Genomic DNA, 19293 nt, shown 5'->3' on the forward strand with positions numbered 1-19293 from the left:
CGCACATAGTATCCAGTCTAGAATGAGTATAAGGAAATACCATCGCACATAGACGCACATAGTATCCAGCCTAGAATGAGTATAAGGAAATACCGTCGCACATAGTATCCAGTCTAGAATGAGTATAAGGAAATACCGTCGCACATAGTATCCAACCTAGAATAAGTAAAAGGAAATACAGTCACACATAGTATCCAGCCTAGAATGAGTATAAGGAAATACAGTCACACATAGTATCCAGTCTAGAATGCGTAAAAGGAAATACCGTCGCAAAGCTTTCAAGATGATACAAAACCAGTTAGACTTGAAGTAAAGTTTTGTTGGGTTTTTTAAATGCAATGGGGATACCAATATAAACACGTGCTTTTGTTTTTTTCTTGTTCACACTTCTCTGCTTTTCTTGGTCCAGTTTTGAGTAATGGAGGCAGTGCAACGAAAAAAAGAATGAGGAGGTGAGGAGATGAGGGGAAGAGTGGAAGGGTCTGGTTAAGAGACAAAAGAAAAATCAGGGTGCTTTTTCCCATGCTTGCATAGGGAAAACGGAGTGAAAACTCTTGGCATTATCCAGCAACAAGTTTATTACAAAGCACGTAAATGAAAAAGAATATTGAATATCATAAGGCTTTTTTTTTTTTTTTTGTGATAAAGAAGGTACCCTTAGCAGTTTTGTGTCTGGTTTGCATGTCACTAGAAGATACTTTGATAAAGAAAAACGGCTTGAAGAAAGTGTTTACTGAAAGCATCAAGTGTTTTTCTCAACTGGGAGAGTTATATAGATGTAAAAAAAAATCAAATAGCACTTACTAATAGGACAGGCTGTACCCAATGCTTCTTAGCATGACTAACCTTTCTTTTTGGTTAACTTTAGCCTGTCTGTGTAGCTATCAACTTAAGTTCTGTGTTCTTATTAGGAAGCAAAAACTTCAACACTTGAAGATGTACATAGTTTTGCGTGTTATTGTGAAGTTCATAGGTTTTAGGAAGTTGGTTGTTCTGTTTGAGGCTTTCAAAAAAACAAAAGTTATGCAAGATGTGACACAGGCGCAAATGGATGTGACATGAAACATCTGTATAAAAGACCAACCTGCCAAACAGTATATACATGTAACATAAAAGTTGGAACTACACATTTAGCAAAAGAGCACTTGTATATAAAAGGTGGTAATAACTATACAAGAAAATGATGCTTTCTGTAATGTCTTTCAATCTAAATAGTCTTACAGATAAATATAAGAAAGAGTAGTGAACTATATTAAAAATGTAGAGTACAAATAGCTACGCTACTGGAGACACCTGGAAAGAACTTAACATGTGAATTTGATAAAGGTTTTCAGGATGGTTATTCAGCGGAATATTTGGGGCAAAGGAAAAGAGGAATACTTATATTAATTGTAAAAGGAGCTCCAATAGTGATAGAAGACGAAAAAAAGATAATAGAAGATGCATAGTACTAAGGGGCTACTGGCTAGGGAGGAGGAGGAGGACTACACTGGCATGCATTTACCCCCCCCCCCCCAAAAAACTGCTATAATGGAGCTTAAGAAAATTCTGGGAGAAAAATCAGCTTTCTGCAAGGAATATTACTTATAGATGGAGACTGGCATTTGGTTTGTAACAGTGAAGATGTGTCTGGGGTGCCTAGAAGGGAAACTAACAAGGGAAGGTAGATTTTGAAAGAAATGTATGAAAATGTTTGGCACGAAGATGTGAATTCAGCACTAGGAGTTTAGAGTGAATTTACATATTGCTCATTGAGATACAAAAACTGGGCTAGGCTATAGATATAGATGTATATATATATATATATATATATATATGTATATATATATCTCACAGGAACATGTGCATTTAATTGAAGGTCTTGAAACGTACCCAATAACTATTTCAGATAATGCACCAATAATAACTAAAATAAAAATGCAAGATAATTAAATAAAAATGACACACTGGTGCTTTCTTACCTATCAGTTGAAAAGAGAGGAATTTAAGAAATGTGTTGTGGAATTAATTCAGGAGTTACTAGAGAAGATAGAATTATCTTCTGAAAACATAGCTAGGGAGTGGGAGAAAATTAAAGTGGAGTTTAAAACTAGGTTGGAAATAAAAGAAAGGGAGTTATGGCTAAACAGTAACAAGAATTATCTAGAGGGACTGACAAATGTTAAAGTATTGCAAAACAGGGGGATCTCTCAGAACAAGACAAGTAGCAACTGCAGAATGCTAAACAGAAAATGTGGGATTACCTCGATAATATGCACGAGTTTAGAAAGATTGCTGTTAAGCAACTGTTTCTGATGATAATTCTACAGCACAAAAACTTCTAGCACAAAAACTCAGGCAACAAAAAGTGGAAAGGGCAGTCACCAAGCTTCGGGAGCCCATAACAAGGAAGATAACAAGAGACGCTGTAGAAGTATTAGAAATATTTCAGAAATGTTATGAAAATGTGTATAAAGCAGAGAAAAAGGGAAATCGAGAAAAGGTACAAATAGAAACGTTTATGGAAGAATTAAATATGCCAAAGCTAGAGGTAGAAGAGGCCCTATTACTAACAGTTAGGATAGGAAGGGATGAGATAAAAAAGGCTATGTAGAAGCAATCTACAAGAAAGTCCCCAGGAATCGATGGTTTTCCTGTGGAAGTTAGGAGGGGAAAAACTGATAAAGATCTGGAAGGTTTTGTCTAACAGTATTTTAAGAAAAGAAATACCAGCATCCTGGAAGAAGACGGTGGTAACGGTAATACCTAAAGAGGGTAAAGATCCATCAGATCCAGCTTCATACAGGCCCATTTCAATAATAAACCATAATTATAAAGGGTTTATGTCCATAATGGCTAAAATAATGGCAAAACTGATACTAAAATTGATATATATGGATCAGTGGGGTTTTGTGGAGGGGAGGCAAACATTTGACAATATTAACAATACATTGATGATCCAGAGGGAAGCAGAATGCAAGAAAGTACCCCTTTTATTGGTGGGTCTTGATACAGAGAAAGCATTTGACAGAGTAGACTGGGACTTCATGAGCAGGGCAATGGAGGCATTTGCTTTCCTTGATACAATCATAAGGCTGATTACCAGAACATATGAGGGATTGGAGGCGCAAATTAAAGTGGGTGGGGTCCTCTCCAATAAATTCTGCTTGAGTAGAGGAACCAGGCAGGGTTGTCTGCTTTCCCCTTTGTTGTTTGCATTACATTTAGAACCAGTGGCAAAGAAAATAAGGGACTCAAATTCAAGAATATAACTGGCATGGTAGTCAGGAAAAGCTGGCTCTAGTTGCAGATGATATTTTATACATGATGAAACCAGAAAGGGACATTACAGTGTTGTGGAACATTTTAAGATAGTTTCAGATCGACTCGGGATACAAAATTAATGAAGATAAAATAAAGGCAATAGCGGTAAATTATTTACCCACACATGAATTGGTCCAACAATATCCATATTTATGGGGACATGATAAAATGAGTATTTAAGAGCATGGATTAGAAATGACTCTGTGGTGGCAGATAAGAACATGTGGAAAGAGACTAAACAGAAGAGAAGACAAAAACTGAGAAACTGGAAGTTTTATTATATGGATATGGATACTACGATACAAGCCATTAAAATGTTTTTAGTCCCATTAGTCTTATACACAGGTCAGGCATAATTTTATCAACTGGAGAAGTTGCGGATAGCAATTAAAAAAAGAGTTGAAAGATTTTATCTGTTGGAGAAAGACAGCAAGGATCAAGTGGGACGAGCTGATTCTATCAATAGAACAAGGTGGACTAAGATTACCTAATTTGAGGGGGTATTTTAGAGCTCTTATTATTATATAATTAATATTAATTATATGATTATTTAATCTTATATAATTAAGGCTCTTATACATAGCACAGGCAGAAAACTATATTTCAAAGTGGAAAGGGATGATGTCAACACGGAGGAAGGTCAAGAAATAAGGAGAAATTGGGATTTTGGATGCAGACTCAAAGAGAACAACCAAAATCATACAGAGTATTATATTCATAAAATAGCAGGGAGTATTCTAAGAACCAAACCAGCACGAGAATGGAGAAAAGATTTTGCCGATAGGGATGACTGTGGTTAGGGATACACATAATAGGCAAGAGGGGGCTGGAATTTATTGGAGAAAACTGGCCAAGGTATTGGGAGCAAATAACTAGAAAAGGAAAGGCAATAGAATGGGAAGACGCAATAATTTATTTAGATTGCAGATTAGAGATTGCCTTCCTTATTAAGGAATGATATCAGAGTATAGGCAAAGAGAAAGAAATAGGGGGGTCCTAAATGAAAGACAAGCAGTGGTAGAGTTTTTAATCGACTCCAGAACAGAAGCTGCTGGTAAAGGAATAATTAGTAAAGCATATAAAATATTGCATGATAATTATAAGAATCAATCAGAGGATCTTAGAAAGGAATGGGAAGAGATTGGATAAGCAATTCACAGAGACAATGGGGAAATATTTGTATTATTTATTTATTTTTTATTAATTACATTTGTTTACCAGGTAGTGTGAGACTGGGCCAGGGGCCCATTTTCAGCGGAGACCTGGGCAGTAAAGCTCCACCGTATTACAAAAAACACAATTTTTTCCACAGAATACAATCCAGGCAGTAGTACAGTACAATACAAAAAATGAGCAATTACAACAGTACAGTTCAATCTACAGAACACAAGCAATAGTACAAAAACAAGCAACAGAACAATACAAGTACGCAAGTAATTTCTATACTAAGAAAAAATTAACAACAGAAGATAGGAGTTTATCTCCCAAATATGTGACAGTCTATAAGATTCAAGATCTTTGCCTTCAAGTGTTTACATAGGTATTTTATACCCCGAGCAGACTCCAAAGAATTTTTCCTCAGGTGGACAGCAAATGTTGGAGGTGTGACGAGCAAGAAACAGGTGGCTGGGAGCATATTTTTTTGTGAGTGTAATGACCTGGCAGACTTTAGGGAGTCCCTGCAGACTGCTCTATCGGAGATGCTGGTTGAGCAATGATGTAAACTAACTAAAATATCATTTTGTATGTTTTTCATTAATATAAACGTAAGACTGCCTTTACAATATGTGTAAATTTAATAAAGATGTTTACTGGAAAAAAAAAAAAAAAAAACTAAACAGAGTGACATGACAGAAGCTTTGTTTGCTCAAGATAAATACGGGCAGTGTGTATCCCAGCACAATCCTACCAAAGAAGTACACAAAATGCAAACATGAACACAACTTACTGGGTATACAAAGTGAATCAGAAACCTCCATGTTGTTTCTATTCCTAAAACACACAGGAAGATACAAACTGCTCAATGACATGTAAAGTAACTCACCGGTTGTACCAGTTAAACAAAAGCCAGTTTATGCCCTCCAGCTGGTACTCTCTCAACTCGTTTCCATTCTTGTATTGCCTGGACAGTTCGAACTTCTTCCACAAACTAGCTGCAGGACGAGCCTGGAAACAAATCGCAGGATGCAGTAAGTCATCATGTCCATCTCTTTTCCATGGTGCTTTTTTATTTACATTTAAAAGGAATATCAAATTCAGTTATAAATACTCCTTTGCAAACTTAACTCATTGTTTTAGGCTTTGTCACAGGCTTTTCACACTGCTCTCGAAGACATACAGCAAATACACAAGCATACAGAAATCCTGCTCTTTCTCAGCAGGGGAAGTCCCCCCCCAACCAAAAAAAAAAAAACTCATCTCATCTGGTGAAAGGACTTTAATATATCAGTGAAGTTATAAACTATCCAAGAAAAATCAGTATTAGCTCGGTGACAAGTCCAGTTAACTCCAAAGAAGTATAACAAAAGCAACAATACTGAATGGAACCATGTATACAAAGACACCGTATTTAACTGAACAAGTTAAAATCAGTAAATTAAATGAAATCACTAAATAAAAATGCAAGTGTAAACACTTTCATCATACAGGCTTCATCAGGCTGATATCAAAGTTCTAACGGAAGCAATAATTAAATACAAAACTTGAAATGTCATGGGAGATGCACTTTAATTAGTGAATTTCATTATGTAGTTGCTTTAAATGGGGTTTTAAAGTAACCATCTCATTCAATCCTGGAGCCAAATGGCCTTTAAAATCTAAAAATCCACCTTAACTCTTCCTGCTCAGTCAGTAGAACAATGGTGCTACTCCCTTAGTGGTTCAAAAATTATCTTCAAAATCATAAATTTAAGTGTACTTACAATCAGTTTCTACAATGTGTTTGTTATAACATTTCTATTAATATCAGAAGTGTGTTATCCAATTCTTTCTTTGAGCTTATGGTTGGTCTTTCCAATGTAGTACGTTTCACATTTGCAACATTTAGCCAAGTAAACAAGGTAACAAAAGTGTTGCAATTTCTCAAGCTTCAAGCATTCACTGGATGTCTACGGAATGGATTTATCAGTGTATATGGGTACATACATGAGCACTGTACACTTATTGCATCTGTATGTTTCATGTTTAATAAAACGGAGCTCCTTGCAGCATAATTTATGCTTTAGATTTGGATTTCTTCTGTAAAGTAAGGTGGCTCACCTAGGTCATTCTTTAATTCTGGAATATCCTTTAAGAGAGGCCAGTATCTACTTAAAAGATGGTTTACTGAAAGTGTATTCATATCATACGGGAGTGTCTCTATGGTCGCATTTTTAATGAATTGTTTCAGTTGTAATTTTCATAAAATACAGGCATAGAGTCAGTGTCTCGTTTACAAAGTCATTCTTAATCTTAGAAACACTCAGCATTATAGCCTCTTCCTATAAAATATTGTTGGATTGTTTCTAGCTAGAATTTCACTTTCATATTATCTGTAATCAGTTTTGCAACCCTCATTAGCTGATTTTTAATAATGTTTCTATAAATAAATGTAGGGTACATGCTGATTCTATGTGAACATGTTTACCCAAGACAGGCAAACCATGGCAAAGAGTTCATACCAAATAGAGTCCACTAGAGAAGATAGTGGCAATTCACTACTACTGCAACGAAAACCCCACGGGGAAAAAAGCAAACAAATACATATCAAAGTGTCAACAGTATAAGCGACCTTCATGTCTGAATGTGTCCACCACATTACTAGGGACGATCACACGACAAGGTTTAGCAGTGCTAGAGGTTATGATGTAGACGGATAAAAGCTAAAAGGACATCAATCTGCTGAAGTGCTCTGATATAAAAGCAAAATCTAATGCAACAAAGAACTATACATCAGTGGAACTGGGAATGCAAAAACTATGAGCCAAGGTAAGCCTGGTATTGTTAAACATGAGATGCCAAACAAAACTATCTTTATGGGAATTAGTGAATTAAACTGAACTAGAATGTGGCATTTTAGATCAACATTTATTTAACATCTGTTGACCGGATTACACCAACCGAGCCAAAGGCGTTTTTCAGAGGAGGCCCATGGAGAAAATCTCCACAAGCATTACAAACATACAGAGCAGTAAACACAATAATATAAGACATAAAAAGCATATCATAAAGAAAACGGACATTATTCACATATCAGACAATTATATACAAAATTATACCACTAAATCGAGCAGTACCATCTCTATAGCTGTGGGTCAAGTACATGTCAGGAAGAATGGCTGCTATGTGATTTACTTAACCAGAACTCAGAGAGGTGTATGTTGTAGGTTTCACTAGTTGAGTAGTAGGGGAAATACAGCCAGAGAGTAGACATGAGAGGAAATAAGAGGGATAGGTGAGAGACAGGATGAGAGTTGTAGGTGGAACAGTCATGGAAGGTAGTTCACAGTGACAGATCCAAGTACTGTTGAGAAAGGTTTTGACAGCAGTCTTGAATTTTTGTGAGTCATTAATGTTCCTGATATCTAGAGGAAGTTTGCTCCAAGACTGAGAAGGGGAACAGCTGTACAGGTTTTCAACTATTTTGCTTTTGGGTTTGTAGATCTGGAGGAGGTTTTGATTGGAGCTTCGAAGAGATCCTGGAGGTATATAGAGAGAAACAAGACAGGCAATGTCAGGACAGGAAGAGCAGTGGCACAGATCAAATTAGGTCATCTACTATGGAGAAGTACCTTGTAAAAGAAATGAAGTGGCTCCTCCCACAGGTAAAGCATGTCAAAAAGCACTGCAAACTTCCAACCCAATAAATGACTGAACAAGCTATTCGCATTTACAACAACACAAGTTTGTGCACCCACTACAGATGCTTAGGAGGCATGGCCAGCCATACACTTAGGTAAATCAGGTGGACACTTAGGGTGCAAATCATCTAAGGGCACTACTCTCAATTTTTTTTCATCTTTCAGGGGAACCTCCAAAACAGTCATAGCTGTAGGAACTTAAATGCAAAATGGTGTAATTTTAGCTTGCTTCCAACCACAATCTCAAGCCTAAATGAAAACAGAAGCAAGAATAAGGGCTGTGGTTGGCTGAGGTGCAGATAATTCAGGAAGAACTGCTGATCAGCAAACATTTAATCCTGAAAGAAACCAGATAATATGGGCTAATGGAGAGTAGGGTGATCTGGATACTAGCCAGTCACTTTTTAAACCTAAGTGACCAGATATTATAGGAAGTGGACAGCTTAGACTAACTTGCATTTGTGTGAAGATGCAAACTGCCCCTAATGTAAAAGAATGTCCCTGATTTTGCCTCATATTTACCCTTTTTTCTTTGCAAACCATTGACAGATACTCAGGTTTCAGACATCATCTTTCAGGAAATGCATGTTAATAGAAAATTGCTAGAACAAGTTTTACAACCGCAACATTTAAAATCTATCCTGATTTGGGGCCTTAGCTCTGCCTCCCATTATTTTTGGCTCTGTCAGCAGTTCTCTGCCAAGGAGTGACTGTAGCTGCCAAATGTGTATCTGGCACAACACGAGAAACGGTGGCCATTAATATTTTTTATCTTTTTTTTTGTTTTTGCTACAGTTTAATATTGAAAATGCACAGTTAAGTGACTACAGCTCTAGGCATGGGTACTGTCTGGACGAAAAATTATTAACCATGTTAGGTGCACCAGAAATATTCTGCCTACACAGGACAAATGCATATTTAAATAAAGCTGAAATACGTTACTGAGGTCACTATCTGGGTGAAAATAATAGTGATACATTACTGTGGCAGTTATTAAATCCAAGATATCTGAGATGTGGACAGTCAAAAAAAAATGGCTATAATTTGGGCAGTCTGAGGACAAAAGTGATTTACCCTGCTATTTGCTAATAGTTCTCCTATATGATCTGGCAAAAGCAGTGTCACACAGAGTATTTTTGTTTTCTGAAATTAATACAAAATCATCAGTGACTTGAGTGTGGTGCGTGTTTGTATAAGTGGGGATGCTGTAAAGAATCCAACAGCAACAAGTTAGTCACAATTTCCTTTACTGTCCACCACAGTCACACACCAGTATTGTAGACAACAAAGTACAGTTTTGTACCTACCATAAATGTAGATGTTCGAGGATTCCCTTGCTGCAGTCCTGACAATTGGGTATAGTCCGCGTCCCAGTCGGCCCGAATACCAGAGAAGGCTGGCGTCGGTCATGGCGCCTTAGACTGACGTCAGTACGTCAGGGTACTAATGCGCATGACCGACGTCATTTCCTCAGTCTTTTCTTGCCCCAGATGTCAGAAGACCCAAAAAGACAAGTCCCAAAAACAACCTGCACCAAAAACATGTACAATATATACAGTAATATATACAAAAATATAAGCATGTAAACTCACCTACACAACCACCCTGAAACACAGAGGGAAGGAGGGAGATTGGACTGCAAAGGGAATCCTCGAACATCTACATTTATGGTAGGTACAAACTGTACTATGTTCTTCGTCTTCCTTGCTGCAGTCCTGACAATTGGGTAGAATCCCAAAGCAGAGGTAAGGGAGGCTGGCAAATTATAAAGTAGCAGGAGCTGACAACATGCCTTGTAAAACAGCTGTGGCAAAACCAGCTCTAGACTTAGAGTATATAGGCAGGTGATAATGCCTAGAGAAAGTATGCACTGAACTCCAAGTAGCTGCTTCCAGAATATCCTTAGTTGCCACCCCTTAGAAATGCTGTTGAAGTGGCAGTAGCCCTAGTGGAATGAGGCCTAATCCCAGCTGGAACCTCTTTGCCATGATGGGAATAACAAAATGCAATGCAAAAGCCAATCCACCTAGAAATAGTTTGTTTTGACACAGGCTTGCCCTGTGAACTCAAAGCAAAGAAACAAGTAACTGCTGAGACTGCCTAAAATCTTTAGTCCTGCTCAAATAATAACGCAATTGCCTGTGTACATCTAAAGTGTGCAAAATCTTTTCCCCTTTATTTTGAGGATCTGCAAAAACGTAGGCAAATGAATAGTTTGGTTTAAAGCCACACTAGAAACCACCTTAGGCATAAAGGAAGGATTAGTACGTAATGATACCCTGTCCTTATGGAAAATCAAAAGGGCTCTACTGCCATAAGGGCCTGCAACTCAGACACCCTTCTTGCAGAAGTAATAGCCAACAGAAAAGCAGTCTTCCATGACAAATATTTCAATTCAGCAGTAGCTGCAGGCTCAAAAGGTTGTAGAGTAAGTTTTTCCAACACAAAATTGAGATCCCAAGCAGGAGTAGGAGCTCTACGTGGGGGTCTTATATTCTTTGCCCCTCTGAGAAACTGCTTGAACAAAGGATGCGAAAACAAAGGTGGGTCACAATCATAGTGAGCTGAAATTGCTGCAGCATGAATCTTTACGGAAGAGAAGGACAAACCTTTGTCCAATAATTCAGTAAGATATTGAAGAGCCACACTCAAATTAGGCTCTGAAATCTCCAAATTCTTTGCTGTACTCCAAAATAAAAATCTCTTCCATTTTTCTGCGTACACTCTCCTAGTACTAGGCCTTCTAGCTTCCATAATCACATTTAAAACTTGTTGAGGAAGCTGAGACCTACCGTGCTTCAACACAGAATATGCCAAGCTGTGAGATGAAGAGATTGAAGCTTGACATTGAGCAGATGACCGTCCTTCTGAGATAACAGATGAGGAATCAGAGGTAAAGGCCATGGAGGCTTCTTTACAAGACTCCTTAGAAGTGGGTACCAGTGTTGCCGAGGCCAATCTGGAGCTATCAAAATCATCCTTGGCCTGTCTTGTCTGACCTTTAGTAATACCTTTGGAAGAAGAGGTAGAGGTGGAAAGGCATAGACATGAAGGTTTTTCCAACTGAAAGACAGAGCATCCACTTTCCAAGCTGTGTGATGAAACCCCTTTGTGCAATACTTTGGCAGCTGGTGGTTTAGTGGAGAAGCTTAACAGATCTATGTCTGGAGTTCCCAGGACACTGTCAATTTCTGAAATACATGAAGATCCAGTTTCCACTCGTGGGGATCCATGATTTGTCTGCTTAATACATCTGCTAGGGAGTTCTGTGCTCCTGGCAGAAACCTTGCCTGAAGAGTCAGTTGCAGGCTTAACGCAGTCTCCCATAAAATCATTGCTTGCCTGCATAGAGGATAAGAATGTGTTCCCCCTTGCTTGTTGATGTACCACATGACAGTTGTGTTGTCTGTCAGAATCAACACCTGCCCTGGAAGAAGTAACTCCTTGAACGCCATCAATGCAAACTGGACTGCTAACATCTCCTTCATGTTGATATGTAGATGCTGTAGTCTGGCAGGCCACTTGTCTTGTATCCACTTTCCATTTAGATGAGCTCCCCAAGCAGTGTCCGAGGCATCTGTCGTTAAAATCTGACTCGCCTCTGGCCGGGTCACAGAGAGTCCCTTGTTTAGGTGACATTCCTGAGCCCACCACAAGAATTCCTTTTGAAGGCAAGGTATTATTTGAATGACAGTGTCCAAATCTTGGCAGTGCTGTGTCCATACATTTTGAGATACCATTGCAGCTTCCTCATATGCAGTTTGGCATTGGGAAGCACCAGAATACAAGATGCCATGAACCCTAATGCTTGAAGGACTGTCCTTGCAGTCAGCACGGACTGATGAGATAGTTGATGGAAGTAAAGTGACAGACTCTTTTGTTTGTCCGGGGTTAAAAGGCCATCTGGGCTGCTGTATTCAGTCTCACACCCAGAAAGCACATGTCTTGAGAGGGTACTAGACTGGACTTTATTTCGTTCACAGAATACCCTAGGCATCTTAGCACTGCTATGACATATTCCAGATGCTGTAGAAGGTGTTCCTTTTCTTGAGCCAGAATCAGGCAGTCGTCCAAGTAAGGATAGATTTGAATGCCTTGAAGCCTGAAGTAAGCTATCACTGGAGCCAGAACCTTTGTGAATACTCTGGGCGCAGTAGATAAGCCAAAGGGCAATGCAGAGAACTGATAATGAAAATCTCCAGTTCGAAACCGCAGATACTTTCTGCAACTTAGCCTTATAGGCACATGAAGGTAAGCTTCCTTGAGATCCAAAGTTACCATCCAGTGATCCTTGCCCAGCAGAGGTAACAGTTGCTGTAACGTCAACATCTTGAACTTGGGAATGTCCAGATAAGTGTTGAGGATAGATAAATCCAAAATTGGTCTCCACGTGTTCCCCTTCTTTGGCACTAGGAACAGGCGAGAATAAAATCCGAAGCCCCTTTCTGATAGAGGGACTGGCTGAATGGCCCCTATCTGGAGTAACTGAGAAATTTGCATGTGAGCCTCTTTTCTTTGTGGAGGAGGAACATCTGGCATGCCTCTGAAAGGGGGCATTGTGTGGAAATAAAATCTGCTTCCCACAAGAAATACAGTTATTCACTTTTTCTGACATCCGTTTAAATACTGAGGCAAGAAAAAACCAAAATGTTCCAACGGTTAGCCAACTCTGTATTCGGGTCTGAAACTCCGGTTTCGGAAAATCTCAGAACGCCAACCTGCACTCAAAACTGCTTCTGCATCGGACCATGCGGCAAAAGACTGAGGAAATGACGCCGGTCATGCGATTAGTACCCTGACGTACTGGCGTCAGTCTAAGCGCCATGACGGCGCCAGCCTTATACTCTGGTATTCGGGCCGACTGGGACGCGGACTATACCCAATTGTCAGGACTGCAGCAAGGGAAGACGAAGAACATCTGGTTATGTCTGGAGGTCTGGGCAGAATCGGTTTAAAAGCAAGTGATCACTGGCACAGTGGAGTAAGCAAGTTTCTCTCTGAATGGAGTTTGCATGTCCTCTGTCTCTGCGGCAGTTTTATCCATGTGCTCTAGTTTTTGCTAGCATACCAAAGACTAGCTGCAGTTGAACGGTCATTTTTCAAACGTGCCTGTAGGATACTGTACAGTGGCAGAGAGGTGCAATGAGTAACACTCTTCTCACAGCAAGAGGATTTCTGGTTAGAGTATCATCTGGAGTGCCTTCTTTGTAGTGTCTACATGCCCTCGTTGTGTTCACATGCATTTTCTCTGGGTACACCAGTTTCCTGTCACATTACAAAAATGTGATAGTTGGTATCGCAGCTCTAAATTTTGTGTGTGTGTGTGTGTGTGTGTGTGTGTGTGTGTGTGTGTGTGTGTACGCTTGTGTGAGAGATACAAACGAAAGGCATAGCAATCTATTTCAACCCTTACATAGTTAATCTATTTCAACCCTTATATCGTTAGGAGGGTCGTAAACTGGCTCACTGATAGAACCCGTACAGTTAAAATAGAGGAATCCACCTCCAACAGCAGACCTGTAATCAGTGGTGTTCCACAGGGATCAGAATCCTGGAACCTCTACTGTTTGGAATCGGTTTCCCTGAAGTACAAGCAGAGACTAAAGATCTGTGGCTGACAAAGTTTGCTGATGATAGCAAACTGGAAGTGGTCACAGAATCTCCAAATTAAGTCAACATCCTACAAGAGGGTATTACACAAACAAATGACTGGTGCCAAAGTCATGGCCTTTCGGTAAGGGTAATGTTCCTGATAACTACCACATCAATAGCAACACCCTAAGTATGCACTCAGTGGTGAGAGACCTGGGCACACAGGCTGACAGAAACCTTACCTTTGATCACCATGTCTCCGCTGTGGTGACAAGGGCATTCTATACTGCTCATAAGTAATGGCATTGTCTCCAGAAAAAAAAAAAGTTATAACCTCCATGTACTCTTCCCTCATCAGGCCAATAATGCCGTACAATGCCCAGTTTGGTATGTAGCTTTCCATGCACCTGCAGCAATCGGAGAGACAACAAAGGTTCTTCACATGGAAAATTCAAGGTCTTCAGCATCTGTCCTATGTGGATCATCTGAAATCACTGTCACTTTATTCTGTTTCATACAGACTACTCAGAGGCGATCTCTGCCTTAATTATAGGAAGCTGAGGAAGGAAAAAATAACATGATGAATCGCTGTGGTGAGGATATAACTTTTGTATCCAATGACTTTTCATCCTCAAAGGAGGATATTCCAGAGTAAAACAGAGCCAAACACTGCCCAATATCTAGACAGAATGTCCAATTTGAAATGGGTAATAAAGGTATGAGTATTAGGCCACGTGGCAGCTGCACAATTGTCATCTATGGAAGCAACAGACCCAAAAGCAGAGGATGTGGCTACAGATCTGGTGAAATGAGCCTTGGGAGGTTTAGGTACTGTCACAATCCTTTCTTCTAACAAACAGAAGAAATGCAATTTCAATCAGCAATTTGGCCAAAGTTACCTTTGAGACTGCTGGTCTGATTTTCTGAAATCTTTTGTTCTGTGGAGACCATCTAAGCTGTCTATGAACATCCAACAGGTACACCACTGTATTCTCCTTTGTTAGAAAAATTTGGAAAGAAAACAGGAAGGTTGATGGACTGATTTATAGCAGTTTCTAAAGCCACCTTAACCAGAAATGAAGGATTAGTACAGAGAGACATCCTGGCCTTTATGAAAGATCAGATATAGTGTCCTTGAAAAGAGCCTGGGAGTTCTGATATCCAGCTGGCCGATTTGACTTTAACCAGAAAAACAGATTCCCAAGACAAAAACTTTATAGGCACCTTGGCAGCTGGTTTTGGGGGGGGGGTCTTGGGTAGGATCCTTAGAGGGTTGAAGTAAGAAAGATACCCTTGAGAAAGGCTTTACATAATCCAAATGAGCCCAAGGATGAATGGTCATCTCCTAAATGAAAATTGGAGATAGCTGCAAGTTTGAACATTACTGTAGAATAACTAGGCTCTGCTGTTGAACATGTGACAGAATTCTAGGATAGCTCAAACAGGTGCTGAAAAGCCATCTAATTCTGTCTGGAAAGCCAAAGGGAGAATCATTCGCAGTTGCTCTTATACTCCCTTCCTAGCAGAATCCTTCTGAGAGAATGAGGATTTGCTGAATTGGGAATGAATGCCTGGACTCTCTAGCCAACTTTGAAAGTGGCGAAGCCATGTAATTAATTTGAGGGTCCAAATGTCCAGATTAATTATCCCTGATGGATAAGACAGGAGATTCAGGGATGGACCCAACACCCAAAGGGGTGTACTACATGAGGCCACAGGAAGGGAAACCACACTTGTCAAGAACATGATGAGCATTACACTTAGCTCTTGCAGTGAGACACTTTATAAAGAAATTTGGGAATTATAGGAATAGGAAGAAATGTGTAAAGAAGCCCAGGGGGGCCAAATGACAAATTAGTGTCTCTCTCAATGACTCCCCCTCTGGTGGGATCAGGGAAAAGTACCTGCTGCACTTATGGTTGAGGGGAGAAGAGAAGAGATCACAGCATGGCTGGCCCCATTGACAAAAAAGTCTTTTCTACCACCATAGGGTTGAGAGACCACATGTGAGGCAGTAAGACGGACCTAATCAGTTTGTAAGCTACCACAAAGGACATCCCCTGGTGGGATATGTGCTGCCAATAGGAAGTGGTCAGATGACATCACCCTTTGCCATACTCTCAAAGCCTCTCGACATAGGGAATAGGATCAAATTTCCCCTAATTGCTAATGTACTAAACTACAGACATACTTGTTGATCTGAATGATAACCATCCATGGAGGGAGAGCATCTTGAAACGCCTACACCTCTTAACAAAACTGCCCTCATTACCAAAACATTGATGTGAAGGGTGACCTCCAAATAAAACCAAGTGTCTTGGCCATCATTCCCAAGTAATGCCCTCCCATCCACTCTAGCTGGGAAGCGTCCTTAGTCGCTGTGGCTCTGGACGGTACAAAAATAAATGGGTGGCCCTGAGAAACTTCTTTTACTGTGATCCACCAGGCTGTGTTTTCCCTGCAAATCTTTAAAAATCTGCATCGGTGCGGACAGGGGATGTTGTGTTACTGACCAGTGCACTGCAAGCGTCCACTGCAGTATCCTCATGCAACACCTTGTTAGAGGTACTACAATTACTGAAGTTGCCTTAGATCCAAGGAGTTGAGATCCAACTTTTCAGATGGGGAAGGGAGAGAGAGAATGTGAGACACATGATCTGTAAAATGTTTACTCTCATCTGCGGTAAGATTGTGATCTGCCACCGTATCCAGACGAGCACCAATGAACTCTAAGGGGGGGGGGGGGAAGCAATACTTGGAGTGGTTCACCGTGTTGCCCCAGTTGGAGAGCTGGAGCAAGTAGCCCCAGGCTTGAATGAGTAGAGACTTGGTGGGAGTAGACAGGAGCGAAATGTCAAACTATGGAAATGCACAAAATCCAAGCCATCTCAAGTGAGCTGTGACCACTGCTATGCACTTCAACACCCTGGGGGCTGTGGTAAGAACAAAAAAAAAAGGGCTCTGAACTGATAATGACTGGATCCCAGCTGGAAGCACAGGTATTCTCCTGGAACACCTGTCTATTTTGACGTGCTAAAAAGCATCCTGGAAATCAAGCACATCCAGTCGCCCCTGTGTAACAGAATCCTGACTATTTGGAACTTTGAGTGTCTGATGAGCTGATTCAAACTGCTAAGATCAAAGACAGGCCGCAGGTCCCCATTTTTCTATGGAACCAAAAAAAACCTTGAACAAATTCTGAATCCTTGCTGGTATGTGGGGACCATTTGGATCTTTTGGCTGGGTGGAATAGTGGGAATTTTTGCTGGCCGACTGGGAGGCTGAAGGGAAAAGTGTATGCAGTAACTTCTGGATATGATCCACTGCACACAAACATCTTTAATAATGGTTATCTAGACATCCAGGTGCAGGGATAAGCACTCCCCGACTGCCTCCAGATGCAGCAGTCAGGCAACCTTTCAGTAGCACTGAAGGGTTTGTCAGAGAAGAACTCTGAAGCCGTGGTTTTGCAGGCCTTCTCTACTATATAGGTGACTTCTACCATTAGAGTTTCCTCCTCTGCTACAGGGTACCTGTCCCCATAGGAGTACTGGGAAGAGTCTTGCACTTTGTGGAACCACATCTTCCTACTCTCTCTATGGTTTTGTGAAAAGGTCCTTTGAGGAGTAAAGAAACGTATCCCTATAGCAGATAATGTCTTTCATCTTTGGGCTGAATAAGGTGGATCCATCAAAAGGGAGCATAATAAATGACACTAAAGGCACATCCAGGTGTGCCATATCATGGTAATTACTGAACCCGCATCTCTCAAAGCTCCCTACGAAGCATGAGAAACCAGCCTCATACAGGCATTCGACACTGACTGTTTTGTGGCCAGCTGTGAAGAAACCATTTTCTTGTTCTCTACAAAGCTAGAAACCCACCTGATCAAGTCCCTCAAATCTCATAATATGTGCCAGACAGCGAAGCTCGCTGATGCATAAACACACTTCCAAAATCTGTCCTGTGCCCTCGACACACCGTTAAAGGGATGGATATAAGAACTCTGTTCAGTAAGTTCTTTAAGGAGGCTGCTGCTATCACCATAGCATCTACTGGGGGACCGTTGCTCCAATGAGCTCAATCCTTTGGTGCAATGAGGTACTTATCTAGTCTCTTGCGATAGACTCCATGGCATCTAGATCCTTCCAAGCCTGGCAGAAGATTAGGTCCACCATCTCACTCACTAGACACCCATCCCTGGATACAGCTAAGCCAACTCCAAACACATCAAGACACACAGAGTCCTCCTGGGAAGGGAGAATGGAAGACCAACCACCCTTCTACCTCAAAAGTAGAAGTATTTCACAGAAGGAGACATCCTCAAGTGGTGATCTGGGGGACCCCTCTCCTTCACTGAAGTCTATATCTTCTGTTGAGGATTGCTGTGGTGAATCTAACAGTCTCCTTTTGCATGTGTGTTTGTAGGGAGACTTCCCAGTTGGATGCTCAAGGGAGAACTCCTAAGTCTGAGCAGAGTACTGGATGAGGACTGTTGCTAGGTTTGAATATGCAATTGCGGAGGGGGGGGGGTAGAGCATTGGGGCAAGTATGCCTTGTCCACAGAGAAGGTAAATGTCTCCACTACCTAAAAGGCAGATGCTATGAGAGGAGCGAGGGCTGCTCTGGCAGGAGCTGTAGACACCTGCCCAGCACAGATAAGAGCATTACCCAGATTCTGCCTCGACTCAGAGGTTGGAGTGGAGCTGTCTAGTACCAAGAGCTTGAGAGGAAGGGACAGCTCTGAAAACACTGGATTCAAACTCAACCCCCACTCCCAGATCTGGCACGGACTCTACGTCTCAGAGATCCCCCTAGCTCAGAAAGTATAGGTGCAGACTGGATCAGAAATGTAGAGAGAGTTAAAAAAGGCTAGGCCTTCAAATTAGACAAAGACACTCAGAGCTCTTGGGTCCGATGACTCCAAAACCACAGGCTGGATCAGAGAAGTAAACAGCTGAGTTTAGGCTAATGGTAAGCTCATGGGTCCAATGGGAGAGTGGGACAGTAAAACTTTCACCTGAATCTGGGTCCAGAGAAACTTTCTCAGTATCTTGTCCACATCTGCTTCAGTCAGGCTCCTAGTTGAACTTTGGGATGAAGTTGGGGGTGGTCTAAAAACCCTTCAAGGAGACTCCTGTTAGAACAGAGAAGGGATCCTAGAAGGTACTGGCTCCGGAGTGTAACTTGAGGAGTGGTGCACTGTAGACTTATTTAAGGCTCATGTCAGATCTGAGGAACCAGATGGATCTGATGACTTGGAAACTTTGACAGTTAGAGCCAAACCAGAAACAGAGGAAGGAGTACGATCAGAGGATCATTTCTTAGACTCCTTGCCTTTAACATTCGAATCCTACTTGCTCTTCTCAGAAGTTTTATTTATTTTTTTTTAGGAGGAGGAGGCGCTCCAGATGAACAGGAAGGAGGAGTAGTAGAAAGGAAGAAGAAGTTACGTACTTACCGTAACGTTCGATGTTTGTAGGCCACCTCGCCCTTCATTCTTACACTCTGGATCAGAGCCAAGCCTTGGCTCCGACTCGGCCAAACTCTAGCTCAAAAA

The 19293-nt window shown here is 40.9% G+C and overlaps 1 protein-coding gene across 1 annotated transcript in view; it reads right to left on the minus strand.

Moving 5' to 3' along the window:
- The window catches only part of CHD8 (chromodomain helicase DNA binding protein 8), a gene marked incomplete in the record, with an annotated part of 4119653 nt that overhangs the window by 2678747 nt on the left and 1421613 nt on the right, over positions 1-19293 (minus strand). The window contains 1 exon segment of the mRNA XM_044057960.1: positions 5348-5469. Within this exon segment, the coding sequence (XP_043913895.1) occupies positions 5348-5469 (122 nt within the window).

Source organism: Protopterus annectens, chromosome 16.part0 (genome assembly GCF_019279795.1).
Source record: "Protopterus annectens isolate FY-2018-M chromosome 16.part0, PAN1.0, whole genome shotgun sequence".
NCBI lineage: Eukaryota > Metazoa > Chordata > Ceratodontiformes > Protopteridae > Protopterus > Protopterus annectens.